The sequence below is a fragment of the Mixophyes fleayi genome, chromosome 4, assembly GCF_038048845.1.
Source record: "Mixophyes fleayi isolate aMixFle1 chromosome 4, aMixFle1.hap1, whole genome shotgun sequence".
Lineage (NCBI taxonomy): Eukaryota > Metazoa > Chordata > Amphibia > Anura > Limnodynastidae > Mixophyes > Mixophyes fleayi.
Genome location: NC_134405.1, coordinates 140,656,398 through 140,673,128, shown reverse-complemented (window position 1 = coordinate 140,673,128; position 16,731 = coordinate 140,656,398). Strand labels below are relative to the sequence as shown.

Below are 16,731 nucleotides of genomic sequence, written 5' to 3'. Positions count from 1 at the left end.
GAAAAACTAGAAAAATGCATCATTTTCTCAGGTACCTGCCTGTTCCTGACAAAATGATGCACATTTCATGACTGGACAGTAGAGATCTGTTCACTTCTATCCTGCTTCATTTGTGTTCTATTTGAGGATTAGACACCAATACAGAGCCACCTCCATTGACAAACAATGAGGTATTTAACGCAATATCAGGTCTCCCAGGCACTACATCAGGTTGCTAATATGCAAAGGTGGTTCAGAATTTGCAAATGTAAAACAAGTGGCAATGGTAAACTTCTTTACATATAACACAAGAACTACAGCAAAATACATACTTGGCAGAGGTGTGGTGTACAATCTAGAAACCTTTATGTGATCAGCAAAATAAACAAAACCACTTGATATTAAAAAATGTTTATATAGACCCAGGGGTGCTGAGAGGGGGGGGGAGCACGTACAAAGTACAGGGGCCCAGGCCAGCTTGTGTTATGGAAGGAGCCACCAACCTAGAGCGGCCATGCACTTTTCGGCACCTATGGAAGGGTCCCAAGAGGTTGCTGTACCGTGACCCGAAATTTCTCTTGGTGGCCCGGTATAGAACATAGCAATCAATAAACATGTTACTAGTACAAATATCCATGCCATACAAACCTGAAGCAGAATGCAATATATAAATATACTATTAAAATACAGATTTCAATCAACTAAAACAACAACACTCAGAATCATCCCCTTGCAGTTTTTCTAGGATTACTAACCTCTCTAGGTTTTTCCCTCAGCCTGAAAGCCAAGATCCTTATCACTTATTAATTTTGTATAGAGTTTTTAGTCTTAAGATGTAGATGAATGTGCGGCATCAAAAAAAAAAATAAAAAAAATTTCACTCAAGGTTTGACACTTTCATGGTTTACCGTTACAAAAACACAAAACAAAAGAGAAAAAAAAACCAAAACAAAAAACAAAACAAGCCATGGCATACGGACAATGAGGATATACTTGTTAGAAAATGGAAACATATATGCATATAAAATACACCAGGAAGCCTCATGGCTATTCTTTCACTGTCAGATCTCTGGCTAGCTCAAAGAAGCTTCTTTTTTATTTAGCTTAAACGCGCTGAGCAACATTTTTTTGCTTTGTATGACTTTTTTTTTTTTTACATTCTGCAACAAAAGGGACACTATAAACCATAGGTGTCTGCATTATACAATGCACAGCACAATCTCAGATCTGGTCAATGGGACTCATGAGCATGTCTCTCAATTAGAGGAATATTCAATGCAGCCTGTAATACTGAATACTGAAAATTTAAGAGATTCGCTCCAGGAGCAGACATTTGTTACTACACTTTAGTTGATTTTCAAAAATTCAATAACCTTTTAAAAATGGTAAAAGGGTCTGCACCAAGGTCCCAGATTAAGAGTCACAGAATTTGAGAGGAGAAAAACAGTGAGCAGGGGCTGGCTGGGTAGCAGGGGGGCCCGCTATGGGCCGGTCCCATAGTGGGCTACCTTCAGGGGCTGGCTGGGGGGCATCTGCCTCCCTGGGTCAGTCCCATAACAAGCTACCTTCAGGGGCTGGCTGGTGGGCATCTGCCTCCCTGGGTCAGTCCCATAACAAGCTACCTTCAGGGGCTGGCTGGGGGGCATCTGCCCCCCGGGCCGGTGCCATAGCAAGCTACCTTCAGGGGCTGGCTTGGGGGCATCTGGCCGGTGCCATAGCAAGCTACCTTGGGCTGACTCACCAGCTGTATCCAGTCTTGCCTCCTAGACAAAAATTTGCCAGTCCTCCCCTGACAGTGACTTACACTCGGAGACAATAGCTATATGCATGCTTTGATTTTATTACAGAACTGGAGGGCTATATCATCATAGGAGGATGTCAAACCTCTCAATATAGATTTCCAGACGATGCACAATCTCTCCAACAAAAATATTTTATGCATTAATAAAAAAACAAAAGCAAAACAAAAGTTTGATGTTTGGCCTTTCCCCATACTCTCGAACAGACCACACCCAAGTAGACAAAACCAAGGAAATTGGTGTATGTATTGTGAGTGTCTGTACATGTATAGCATCCACAGCCATACCCAGGTTATTCACACTCCATTGTCCACATGATTTCAAACCTAAATGAATATGCAGCTTTCTGCCTGTTTTGTGCTAAAGGGCATTCCAGTTTATTATTATTCTCTCAGGAATAAAGTGTTTTTTTTTTAGGTTCCCCAAAATTCATACATGGAAGCCACAGCTGGTGCCTGGAGGCGAGAAGCAGCCTGCATGCATCAAGCAGCAGAGAAAATCTCATTTACTGACATGTGTTTCTTCTTTTAGAAGGTAGTGGAAGGACAGTATGGACAGAAACACAAGACATTCTCTCCATTCCAGCTCCAGATGGCAAGTTTCACACTGTGTTACAGAGAATTGTTCTTCGATGCTTTCTTAATTGATTGCTTTACAAAGAGAGGGAAGAAGATGTAAAACAACGGTGGGTGCAAATGTAATTTTACACTGCACCCAGCATTTAAGCCATGTTTATGAATTCAAAATCACACAAAGGGACAATTAGCAACTGGACCATACTAATTGTTTTTATACTGATAACAGTTTATTCTTTTCTGACAACTGCTTTTAACACCAGGCAATTCAGTAACATTTCATTTTGAACACATTATTTCAGCCCAGGTAACAGTAAATCTAGTGCTACGCACCTGTCAACTTAGTAGTAAAAATTAATTTCCCGGCATACAAATGTGTGATGTGAAGGCATGCCCGTTCGTTACATCCCTGAGTTAAACTTGCAACTTTGTTTTACATAAGTTTATCCTAAATGTCTAATGCGTCAACATCCACAACCTGCTTTATTCTACTTGTCCAGATTAGTGAGCCATAAGCCTGTGCTAAGCCACCTCCAACAGTACGTTTTTCTGATTTATCATAATCAAGTGTTTTTAGGGATTGGGAGGGCTTATTTACACCTAGTTTCCCCACAGGCAAACTGCTGGACAAAAGGAAATAAAGCACAAGTACGTGTCACAGAGATCAATGCTCCCAAAGACAGTAGCAATTACTTTTTAAAGTCCAGTTTAACCCTATGACAATCACTTTTCCTTGATGTGAATACACAACAAAGTATTAGGCTTTCATGTGCATGCAGATTTTAACAGACAGTAGCACCTCATAGGCATCATTCATCCATCTAAGGACTGATCTGCCCATTGTGTGTCTGCTAAATATTCAACTTGCCCTAAAACATCTAGATATACTACGGTCTATTTAACCTAGAATTCTGGAAGATGTGCACCAATTAGTATTCACAAGAATAAGATTAAGAACCACTTGTCTAATAGTACATCTGTCAATGCAATATCAAGTAACTACTCGCCAATTGTGGGGAGAATACAAGATTGAAATTGTATTTTTAGCAAAAGTGATTTTTTTTTTTTATTGAAGATTAGCAAATGAATATGAGTAAATATGAATAGTGAGGCATTTTAGACAGTACAACTTAATAGGTCTCCAGTTTGTGCCATAGCAGAGGTAGTAACCTGCTGCTGTTGCAAGACAACTATGATTCTCGTGCAGCGGGCAACAAAATGACAATATATGCACAATAGAGAGGCAATACTCAAACATTTCTCCTTTCAAAAACTACAATTCATTGTCCAATGTCATTTAAGCTTGTTAAAACCTTCTAAAATAGAAATGTAAAATAACAGAGCAAGAAATGACTAAGGATGCTGAGTAGAAATGTGGTTGTAATTCATTTAATGGTTTTGCAGTCACACAAAACAACTAATGAAGAGAACTGTAAACTACTGTTGTGTTTTAATTACTGTGTCAGGAACAGTTCATTGAATGGAGGCAGAAGTCCGAAGACAGAGAAGGTGGTAAAGGAAGACATTTGTAATCAAACATATATCCAACCTGTTACCATGGAAGCCATTAATGGGTATTGTATAGCGTTTTAAATGTGCAGCCAATTCCTAAAGAGGTTTACTATGATACATGAAACGGACATGGGTTACAACAGATATCCATCCACCTTTTCTAAATTCTGTCTCAGGTTGAGTAATTTAAAGAAAAAAACAAAACAAAAAACACACCATTATTGCAATTTACGGTATGAAATCAGAGCTCAAAGTTAGGATTAAGACTTACACAAGCACAGAAGGTTTTATTGTTTTCCTTTGGACAAGACCATTACAAAAATTTTGATTTTATTTTTGTTAGATGCTGAGCAAAAAATACAGATGTTTTCCAGCACAACTCAGACACGTTAGTAACCTATTTACAGTCCAGTAGTAACCACAGTATTTAATTAGGTTGTCTGACTGTAAAGGGGTGTCTGGTATATCCAGGAGGGTAGAGGTGACAACATGTGATCTACAAGAGCAGTGCAGTGCTCTCTGGTAACCAAATATGGCATGATGAATGGCCTGGTCCGGACGATCATTTTTCTCACTGTCACTTTAATCGATAAGGGAAAAGGTGAATTGCTATTGATCCTCCAAACACCTTGTGAGAGAAGTAGACAAATTACAGAAAACTCAGAGGCAAGCGTACATGCACATTGGGAGACACGAGCAAGGCAACAACACACCTGTAGCTCCGGTAAGATTACTACCAAGTTTTCTAACAAAATAAATCAGTGCCAAGCGGAATTGTCTAATGGTGTTGTCCCATTTGATGACGCTATAAATACTCACTATTGTAACACTAAAACATCTGAATAGGAAGGTCTGTTCATTCATGACTTAACAAGGGGTCTGGAACTACAAAGATACACTGTGTTCCATCATTAAGACACAAATGTATTCACAGTTCAGGTTAAGAGAATGCCCATGACAGTAAGAGGGAAAAGTGCAATTACTAACCAGTGATGGAGGACTAGAACAGGAATCTGATAACATAGTACATGGAAATACAAACCTAAAGTGTCACGATGACATGACACCAGTCAAGACAAATGAGTAAATAGGTAGAATGAAACAAAAAGGCTTTGCTAAATACATAGCAGTAGTGACCTAGCAAAAGTCATCTTACAATACAGTATTTACATTTTAGAAAAAGATACTTGTCTCATACATGTGATAGGTTCATTCTAAGCTTCCTATATTATTTTGAAGTCATAGATAGCTAGAGTGTTATACTACATTTCATTCTGAAAAAACATACACTACTATTTACATATAGCCATTAGATGATGAATGAATACGATGGACCAGCTTCTTTTCACTGGTGAAATGCAGATTGGACATACTGCATGTGCTGTCCTATGCTACAAGCACAGGACAAGGATTGGCAAACAGCCTCCTAAGTGCGTAGAATTATGCCTGCAGTCTGTGAAAGGCAGTACTTCAGCCGAGAGTTTATATTAAGACATTAGATTTCTACTGGAGCGCTGAACCTAGTAAAGCTGAACGTTAAATATGCAGACAAGAAGTTGGATTGTAAAATTATGGGGTAAACATCTAGAGAGACTAAAAGGAACTCCTACAAATTAGAAAAATACAGAACATGTTTTTAAAATTTCCAGTCTGGAGTCAATACAATATACTACATTTTAGCCCCAGTGTAAACAAAACTGATGCAGGTATATTCTAGCATGTCGAACAATGATTTGCTTTGCTCAAGAAACGGAGACGGTTGGTAAAAAAAAAAATCATTTTCTGCTCGTATTCATACAAACAAAAAGGCGTTGTGGAAGATGACATACAGTAAAAGAATATTGTCAAGAGCAGAAATGATATAGTTCCTAGACTAATACTAAAACCATCACATTCTTCTAATTCAGCCAGTGACTGCACATAGAAACACAGGAGTTCGCAAGCATGTAATTAAACTTCTCAAACCATTATAATGTCAAGCTCTGAACTCATATTAATAGGCAAGTCTAGTTTCAAGGACAGGGGTAAAAAAAATTCAAATCAAATGAGCTTTAAGCTGAGTACACACTATAGAAAATTACTGCAGATGTGATTTCTGTAAAGATTTTTCCGACTACTGAAAGTCCCAACGAGCAGGCAGATTTATGTATACACACTTACAAGATTTACCTTCAGATCTGTGCTCTTCATGTCATAAGCATCTGCTGAAATGACTAAAGCTGGGTACACACTACACTGTTTTCCTCCAATAAATCGTCTCAAACAGCCGACATACGACCGCTCGTTCAAAAGTCGGGTCAGTGTGTGCAGTGACACGATGGTTGAAAGTCTGCCCAAATGGACGATTGTCGCCTCATTTGGTTGGTCGTACCGTTTATACACAGTACACAGCGGAAATGAGATTAAACTTCCGACCGATCCACAACAGTGAGTACGAAATTACAGTCATTGCTCAAGACAACATGGCTGTAAAAAGTCGCTAAAGGGACGTCCGCTCTTCCCTTTATCGTCCTAAACTAGTGTGTATGCAGTCCATGGACCGAGCGATCGGACCATGGATCGCATGTAAAATCGCTCGGCATAAAAAGTTGGTCGAAATTTCTGTAGTGTGTACCCAGCTTAAGTGTACACACTATGGAGATCTGTACACAATAGAGAGGGTTTTACATCTGCGCAAATACCCAGTGTAAGTGGATAATGGCTGCCAAAGAGTGGAGACAGTGAAAGGGGGGGGGGGGGGGGGGGGGGAAGACCCCTCCCCCCAAGTAACTTGTAAACAACCACAAATAGAATTTGGGGTAGTCCCCAGGCGCCTATACAGAGACAATAAAGTCAAGTGGGCAAAATAGGTGTTTATTTAAATGAATCCATAATAATAAACGTTGGCATAAAAAATATTTTCCTCTTTGACTGCAATATAAAAACATATACATAAAAAACATGAAACACAGCAAAGATTTCCCAGCAGTCTTGCTGGTAAACAAACTTCACAAGATAGTGAGCTGTTATGCATAAATGGATGATAGAGTCCAGAGTAAATAATTGTAAAGTTGCAAAGGTGGTGCAATAGCCATGTGTATAGGCCCAAACAACAATGGGTGTTGTAGTTCTTTACAAATCAGAGCAGTCTTTATGTATCAAGACAAAATCAGTATGAGTGGAGTGATCCCACAACGGCTCCAATTCACCACATAGGGGCAAAGAATCATGAACAAAACAAACTCACCCCGCTCTGCAGAGTTTATCTCCCAAACATCCGTCCAGGGAAGCTGCTGTATGAATCTCTGTCCGTGCTGAAGAAAATCCAGCTGCCGAGTGAGTTGAAAGTTCGCGCATGCGCAAGTTGCTATCCGGTCTGTGTAAGCTTACGGCCGGCTTGTCAGTGAAAAGGATGAGTGCTGTTGAATGTCAGTAAATCCGGTTTGAATGAATAACCTACGCGTTTCACCCAGTACAGGGCTTCATTAGGGTTGTTTAGCAGAGGCCACTTGGCCTCCTTTTATAGTTATTAAAAACGGATTGTCCAATGAAAGGTCTTGTTGGACCAAATGCAGAAATTGAAGCTTCACAATGAATAGGTTCAATAATAACAGCAGGTTCCTTTCAATATCTCAAGTGTATCTTCAAAGATCCCCCAAATGGCAAAAAGAACTGGATTTGATGCAGAAATCTAGTCTCTTAACAGATCCCTTAAGAGACCAGAATAATTCTAATCTAAAAAGAATGATCAAAGAAAACTGTTGAGTTCAAAGTCAATATTAATACCTCTTGGAACGAGAGTCTTAAGTTTGTAGATCCATTTACTCTCCTCACAAGACATGGACCGGATGAAGTCTCCTCCTCTCCATGACCTCTTTACTATACAGATGCCCTGAAATTTAAGCAATGAGGCATCTTTATTGTGAAGAAGTGCAAAATGACTGGAGACACTATGGGCCTCAAACCCCTTAGTTATGTTCCTTTGATGTTCGCTAATCCGGGTATGTAGATCTCTTGCTGTCCTACCTACATACTGTCTTCCACAGGGACACTCAAGCATATAAATCACCCCCTTGGTGTCACAGGTGATTTTGTCTTTTATCTTGTAAGTGGCTCCAGTAGCAGTTGCAGTAAACGTACAGATAGGTTTAGTGCCCCTCATACGGCTCGTCTTGCATGCTTGGCATCTTGTGTAGTAAAAGAAGCCTTTTTTGTCCTCTCCCAACCATGTACTGGAAGGTGTCTGTCTTAGAATGGGAATGCTGCTTGTTACAAGGGCATTCTTAAGATTATCTGCCTTTTTATAAATAAACCTTGGTTTACAAGGTAAATAAGGAAGTGAAACTACTCACTAATGAAGGAATCTTCAACCTTAGCAGCACCCACCTTACCAAAGCTCAAAATGAGATCTTTGGTAAAGGGCTTAAATTTGCTCCAAATAAAGGAATGGACAAGTTTGAAACATATATCGACATTCATAGATTCATCCGTAAGCCGACAGCAAGACTTAAGACTCTCGTTCCAAGAGGTCTTAATATTGACTTTGAACTCAACAGTTTTCTTTGATCATTCTTTTTAGATTAGAATTATTCTGGTCTCTTAAGGGATCTGTTAAGAGACTAGATTTCTGCATCAAATCCAGTTCTTTTTGCCATTTGGGGGATCTTTGAAGATACACTTCGAGATATTGAAAGGAACCTGCTGTTATTATTGAACCTATTCATTGTGAAGCTTCAATTTCTGCATTTGGTCCAACAAGACCTTTCATTGGACAATCCGTTTTTAATAACTATAAAAGGAGGCCAAGTGGCCTCTGCTAAACAACCCTGATGAAGCCCTGTACTGGGTGAAACGCGTAGGTTATTCATTCAAACCGGATTTACCGACATTCAACAGCACTCATCCTTTTCACTGACAAGCCGGCCGTAAGCTTACACAGACCGGATAGCAACTATCGCATGCGCAAACTTTCAACTCTCACTCGGCAGCTGGATTTTCTTCAGCACGGACAGAGATTCATACAGCAGCTCCCCTGGACGGATGTTTGGGAGACACTATGGAGATCTGCCTACCCTGCTGGTCATGAGGGCATACACACTTCCACATTTGCCTGACGTTGTTCCATTGTTAATCATGATTTTTAGAAAGTTTCTAAAACCAAGTCAGATACAATGTGCTTTGGTATGATAAAACAGGATCGTGGGAGCATACACACTAAAGCAATATCTGACCAAATAATCGTTCATCATGTGGCCTTACATGAATTTTCTGCAGCGTGCACCCATCTGTACACTCTCCCACCACATATTTCTGACGAATCCACAATCCGACCAATTACTGAAGGTGAGGGAGGAGTGATCTAGTTAGAATTTACATGACGCATATCCATTATAAATTTATATACACAAGTGTTAATATATTATAACATACTGTGCGACCAGGATTTCACCAAGCTCTCTTCCAAACAGACATAACTGGTTGGTCCTTGTTAAATTTCTTATTCTGTTCAAAAACCCCTCTTTGCAGCATCATGAATACAGATTCTATGGCAAAGTTTGTGAGCCCTAATACTTGCTTCCACAAAAGTGTAAGGCAAGGCTTAAAATATCAAGTTTAACCATCCAACATTCTGCACCATCTTACAAATGCCTCCTCATCTCCAAATATTTCCTGTTACCAAACATCACTCATCCCAGGAACTGTTTATAACCTTTAAATACCTGCCCCATCTTCTCTGAAGCACACAGCCATACCCTACTACTCTTTAGTTCCACATGGACAACTACGATATACTGTAGTAACTGACTATGGCTTTTTTATGCAGACATTTCACTTACAGCTAAAGCACATTCATTAATGGAGTGATGCTCTTTGCATAGACAGTACTACACTCTATGCATCTTTCTTACCAAAAGTATTCTAACAGCTGAATCTACCAGTAACATGTCTCAGACAGCCATATTCTAACACTGAGAGTAGATCTATGGATCATCTTCCAAGTACAACTCAGCTGAGAGGACTTCAACATTGACACGGAACACACCCAGATTCTCTAATGAGCATCAGTATCATATGTAACTATTAAAAGACAGTTGTATCACTTTGCATATTTCAACAAATCCATGAATACCTATGAAATGCCCATATGTAAATCACTAAAGGCAAATCCCATCTAATTCTAAGTAAATAAAAATCAGTTCGCAATTTTATAATATATACATACACACAAAATTTAGGAATGTGTGTGCTGAAAATCTGTTACAGCGGACAAAGAAATTGAGCAGTAATATAGACGTTCTACTAAATGAATGTGTGTGTTCAATTCACTATGTGCATCACAAGCGTGCCTAAAATAAAATAGTTTGTGTATGTGGAGACATTTTTGTTCAGTTACCATTGAAGATCTTGATGCACATAACTAGATGTATGAACATTCCAGGCAAACAGTTATAAACCCTGTTCAAAAAGGTCAGACAGATACACCAGTTTTCTCTAACAGCATTACATAGATACAGTTAAAAGGTTAAATCCACAAATATCCCTAAGAGTCAGTCAGTACAACCTGTGTTCAATGGTCTTACACTCTCCCAGGGCAATAAAACAGATCTTAATTAGATCTTTATAAGAATAGAAAGACAATCAAGGAGCTCAAAAACACTAGAAACCAGCACATACAGCCATGAATATGCTTGGGAACAGGTGCAGATCATATTATGTAACACACTAACTAAGAAAACATCAGCTTGGTTGTGATCAATAACAGACAAACCGACATTTTATCTGACCTCAAACTGATCCAGATAGGATCCATTTCCTCTAATGTGATAAGTCAACGAAAGAAGCCAAAGTGTTGTAATCCCTCCCTTAGGCAGGGAAAGGGTGTCTGATGCAATTTTCCCACTAAATTGAGAAATCTGGAAAGCTAAAGGGTTAATATAACCCTCAACCATAAACTGTTACAGTCACAATGTGCAGGATTATTATGAAAATGTATTTATATAGCGCCAGCATATTCCTCTGTGCTTTACAATTGGGAACAAACAGTAATAAAACAAGACTGGGTATTAAACGTAGATGGTCATCTTTGCCAAATTAAAAGGATTTTTTTTTTCGAGCAAATTCATCTTTTAACACCATCTTGTCTAGATAACTCAGTATAACAAACATTGGATTAAAGCACTGTATTGTCCTATACAGCACCAAGAGTTCTAGATTAAAGAACCTAAGAGTTGAAGATCTGAATATCTGGGTCTCGGAGGAAGTTCTTTCGCTGATGGCAGCAGATTAGAGAAAAGGGAAAAAAAATTGTTGAGAAGATTATTTAGCCTTAAACAGTCGACAAAATTGGCTTGTGACTAATTAGCTTCTGTCTGAAACAGTGAGATTCACCATCTACTCCTCCTGCAACTCCTCAGAATCATGCAAGATCTGTCTCCTGTACAGGTTTAGTGTTTAACTAACTGCTCACAGGAGAGAAACAGGGGTGAGATTGAAGGAAATGAATGAAGGAGGAGCAGCAGCAGCAGAGATGAAAGCAGAGAGGCTGGGGGCGATTTAAGAAAGAAGATAAAATGTGAATGAAGGCAAAACGAGGAGGAGTATATATGGAGGAGAGTAAGTCCTACAGTCAGTCATTTCCAAGGCTTTTATCACAAGATGGTTGGGACCCTTCTAAAACAACCTTGAGATAGCACAAGCAGCACTCAGTATGCTGGACGTCCGCCAACCATACATGTGTGCAATTTTTAAAAATGAACCAATGTTTAAGAAACTAAAAGCAAATCTATGATAGAGTCACCCCTAACCTTCAGACAAATCAATTCTATTGACTTTGGGTGTGAGGTCATACTGGTTATTGCAGCAGTGTCATACTTCACACACTATAACCTGACCTCTGAGCTGCAGGAAAAACAAGGGTAGAACACTGAACATAAAAAACAATGTTCCCTGAAGCTTTTTGTTGACATTTAATATACAAAAGACCAACCTGGGATACTGCTCAAGGTGAGTTAAGAAGTGTTTTAGATAACATACCTAAAAAGGCATTTGGAATGCAAATTTGAGGTAATGCTTGTCTGGGGTGTCATGGGCCTCTTGGAAACCTATCAATACCCTTGGCTATAGGAAGTGTTATTTCCCAACATCTGCACACAGAGACAATTCCTGTAGAGCCCAAGTGAAGAGTCATAGTCCTAGTGGCTTTTAGTATAAGTACCTGAATCCAATTGCTCCCCTGCGAAGTACCCTAATCAATCACTTGTGACATTAACAAAATAGAACAATGGGGGGGAATTCAATTCTCGCCGAATTTCTGCGGCGTTAAAACTATTACCCTTATTACGATACTTTTAACCTGGCTTTCTGCTCGCAGCTCCCTGATGCCGATGTTGAAGCTATCATTATTATGGTAATAAAGCGCATTACCACCGTAATAACGGTAATAATGCGCAGGCCGCGTTACTTTTACTCGTAACGCGCCCAATTGATTTCCCCCTCAGTGCATTCTATGGGGAAGATTCAATTAGCTGCTAAAATGTTACAGAAATCTCTGCTAATTTTCCCTCACATCTTTATGGGACACAAGGGAACATGAGTTTAGATTTCTGTAAAAACTCCAAAGTGATGCGTCTCCGCGGACTGTTCTGGAGAGACTTCGCGTCTCCTCACGCCGAATTGAATCTGACCCTTATTGTTAAGCTTTATGCAAGCAACGATTTGTTTAATAGAATTTGGAGGCCTTACATATGTTGCCAGTATCTCATTAGCTTACTCTGCCCGCCAATTATCCATTATCTCAGGCCTAGACAACCTGTCTCTCGCCAGGTGTTGTGAAACTACAAGTCCCAGCATAATCTGCCAGCTATCAGTGCGCAAAGCATGCTGGGGCCTGTAGTTTTGAGACCCATGATAGGTTAATTGGCTGCTGACTAAACTGGACCCTATAGTGCGCGCGCTTGTGTGTTTGGAAATTTAGACTAAGCTCCAATGGGACAGCAACTGATTTGAATGACAAATATTCTCTGTACAGCTTTGTGTATTCTGGTGGCGCTATATAATTTGTAACATTTTCCTTATAAGACTATATATAATACACGGGAACATTGATCTCTTAAAACCCCCAAAAACATCAGCTGTCCTTGAGAGGAGCTTCTGATCTAGTTGTCAATGACTTCTAAAATACATCTGCTTGGGAAGTCATGTGTCATCTACCAAAGAGATCAGGCTATAAAAAGAATTAAAAAAAGAAAAGCAGCGTAAACATACAAAACAGTTAAAACGTTCAGCACTGGATTTGTCAAGTTTCCTACCTCTCGCTGCAGCACCAGCTCCTTGGTGTACATCATGGCATCCTCACTGAAAGGCTCTCCTTCCTGAACACCACTGGGGATATTTCTAGCACCTCTTGGACATTCAATGCCTAAGGGATTAAATACAGTATGTTGGTTATATAGAGTCACACTAGCATGTTGTTTTTCAACAACAAAGACGGTTTTACAGCAGAAACCCAATTTATAATCAACTTAAAATTCAATTAAACATAAATACACTGATGCATCAAATGAATAAAATTGTCACAAAAACTTTCATAACCAACTAAGGAGAAAAATGCACTTAGTGGGACAGATTTCATTGTCTGCGATGTTCCCAAGAATATTGCGCACATGCTTTTTTACCACTACTTCGCTCAAGGCATCTCGCGGCTGTTCAGCATGGGGACTGTTTACAGATTTTATAAGGCTTCAAAATTCCACAGATTAAAAGCTATATTAAAAAGGTCTTCTAAAAATCATACCAAAGCAGCGAAAGTGAAAAGACAGAAAACAGAAATTTGTTTTTAAGACCATGTACACTGTAGCAGCATTAGTTTGGGTTCTTCAGCATACCTTCACTTGCTTGTGATTTGTGTATCTCACTGGCCACATGTATATCTATTTGATATACTCCCAAAAAAAAACTCCCTATACTTAACTTCAATCTGCAACTTTCTGGACACATTATTCTGGACAAAGAACTTTTAACAAGAAGAGCTCACACCATATAATGAAAGAATTACAACCACTAACTCCATTTATAACATGGGGCTTTCCCATGACGTCAGCGCTGTTTGTTGATGCAATCTTCTAGTCTATGGCCATCACCTGAGCAGGTACAACTCCAATAATATATCCGGAATGCTAATATCAGGTCACATATCTGATTTGACAATCAAAAAACAGTAGGATCACATTCCATGTTACTCATGACTACTCGGTTATGATTGGAGCATTTTGTTATGCAGTGTTCTCAATTAATATTTTGGAATTTAGCAACTGCCGTGTTTGTGAGGACAACTTGCCTCATAAAATAAAGTTGCAATGGGAGGACTTTCAAGCAATGATCCCTCGGAAAAATATTCAAAAATGCTTTTCTAAAAGAAGTGACTTCTGAAAAACGGCATTTGCATGGCAGCCCTGCTGTTAGGGCAATGGTTTACAGGGCTGCTATGTTTCCAGAAATCCTCATTTTAGATAGGCTTATTTAAATATTTTTCTTATGGAGACTTTCAGGCAATGGTCCCCATCACTACTCATCGTTCTACAGAGGGTGCTTCTATGGTTCAAGCCAAAGACAACCACCTTCTCGGCATTTCACAGGCTGAAAGATGGAATCCAGACCGGCTAGAATGTTTAGGCGACTTAATAAATCCTGTGTAGTGACATTTATATACACCACCTGCTATCTTTGCAAGTTCAACTTCTATGATTTGCATACATTTCATAGAATGCTCTACTAGATTTTGAAAACACCCTAAAGCCTCAAACACCGATTACAATTCAAAAATAAGGCTTCCGTGACAACGATAACAGTATTATAAAATATAGAAAATCCCTAGTCAATATCTAATGAAAAACCAAACACACAAAATTGAAGTCACTGACCTGCTCTAGGCCCACACCAGACCAACAGCTTATATAACGCACACAGTACAAAAGGATGAAAACTACTTTTAACAGTCCGAGACAACTCTGGAACTTCTCTCTTTTTATATTTATCGTCATCTAGTATTTATAAAGTGGCAACATGTTACGGAGCACTTTACAATGTGAGAAAATTATCTCCTATTTATTTATCTAAATGGGAAACACAAAGTAATTATGAACATTCATTAAGTCCACACAATGGCTGCTTCAGTGATGTCACTATTTGTTATGGTTGGATCGGCTGCATTCTTGTGAATACTGGTTCTGCCGGCAATAGAGCCGCGCTCACTTTGTGTGAGTGTTACATTTCAATGCGTCTCATCTATCAGTTTGACATGTTGACAATTTAACAATGTATTTTCACAACACTTTTTAAGAGATTAAAACTACTTATAGGACTAGCATTGGTCTGTAACCAGTATACCACAAACTTTTCACAGCACTTAAAGAATTTGATGGTAACAAAGTATTTACAGGACTCTCCACTCTGTACTTTTTGCTAGCGTTTTATTCTATATTTAGTCTCAAAGGCAGCAATATGCTTTTCCCATGAATTCTGGAAATGTTACTACCTGAATGCCCAGTACTGCTTTTTCCCCCTGTATTAGCTTTACAGGGGAAAAAAAAAAAGGTTTTCCTTGTGTTACATTTCATTCGTCCAGTTTCAAGGTATTTATAATTTTGGGAGATATGGACTCCAGAAATATACAATACTTAAGATGAGGTCTTACCAGCGATGTCTAAAGTGGCAATATAAGCTCCCTATTCCAGCTACTAATACAATAATCCATACCACTATCAGAGTCAAATTATATGCATGCCACCTTGTAATTTCTTATGAATAGGCAAACGGTTTGTGAAGGGTACAGACTGTGCTGTCTGCCAACGGACCTTTCCTAACAGACAAAAACCTCCGTAAACTGTTCCAAAATCGCTTTTAAACTTTTATGTTCTGTTAGAACAGAAACTGATTTATATAAAAAGTACAGCTGCTGGCACAAGTCTATGATCTACTGCTTTAACTCTTCCAGACATTACAGCAATCGCTCTTCTCCTAGGGGGTATCTGGGGGAGTGGTGACCGTGTTATGATTTCAAACTGTAATCTAATCTCACTGTGCAATTGGGAGTATTGTATACAGCTCAAGTCTTCTCTCCAGAATGTTGTAATATACAAATGCCACAACCAATGCACTACATCAGTGGTAAGGTACATGCAACCTGCCAGGCCTTCACCTGTGCCCCCCAGCCGGCTGTTCCTGATCTCACTTAATCTATGCAAGCAGAGAACAAGAGTGGCTTCCTCATCATGTGACCTCCTCTGACAATGAGGTCACGCAGCACAGCCAATCAGAGGAGAAGCAGCAGCTAGTGCAGTAGATAACATGCTTTACCGCCTTCCTCTATGGGCTCTGGCTGTGCAGGAGGTCTGAGGGGACATACGGGTGTATTTTGTGACAACTAGGTGCCTGAGGGCATGTGGGGTTATTCTGAAGCAGGTATTGGCATATCAGAGTGTCATGTGGTGTTATTTAGGAGCATGTGGTACATTTTTGGATGAGTGATGTTGCAGTGCCAATGTTGTTTTGAAATTAAGGGTAACGTGCAGCACTGTTGACGGCTGAGTATTGAATACATGGCCCTTTAATTATATCAGGTTGCGTATCACTGCTCTACATTCACATATACATGCTTACAATAATATTACAGACAGTCAAAACTCCTTCCATTCCCAAACTATTGATATCTTTAAAACTGTTCACTTATGTTCTTGTTGCATTTCCATTTCAGTTCCCTCCCAAGGTCACATAGCCACTGATATTTTAATGCTAGTAAAAAATTAGAACAAACTATATCAAACGCACACACATTCGAAATACATTTTTACTAGTGTTTCACAAATCATTGAATTGGGCAGCACGGTGGC

At 39.3% G+C, this 16,731-nt stretch overlaps 1 protein-coding gene across 2 annotated transcripts in view; it reads right to left on the bottom strand.

Annotated features, from left to right (window-relative positions):
• SND1 (staphylococcal nuclease and tudor domain containing 1) overlaps positions 1 to 16,731 on the bottom strand; it is a 479,575-nt gene that overhangs the window by 159,455 nt on the left and 303,389 nt on the right. For both annotated transcript variants that reach the window (XM_075208519.1, XM_075208518.1), the window contains exon 16: positions 13,153 to 13,262. In XM_075208519.1, the coding sequence (XP_075064620.1) occupies positions 13,153 to 13,262 (110 nt within the window). The remainder of the gene's footprint in view (positions 1 to 13,152; positions 13,263 to 16,731) is intronic.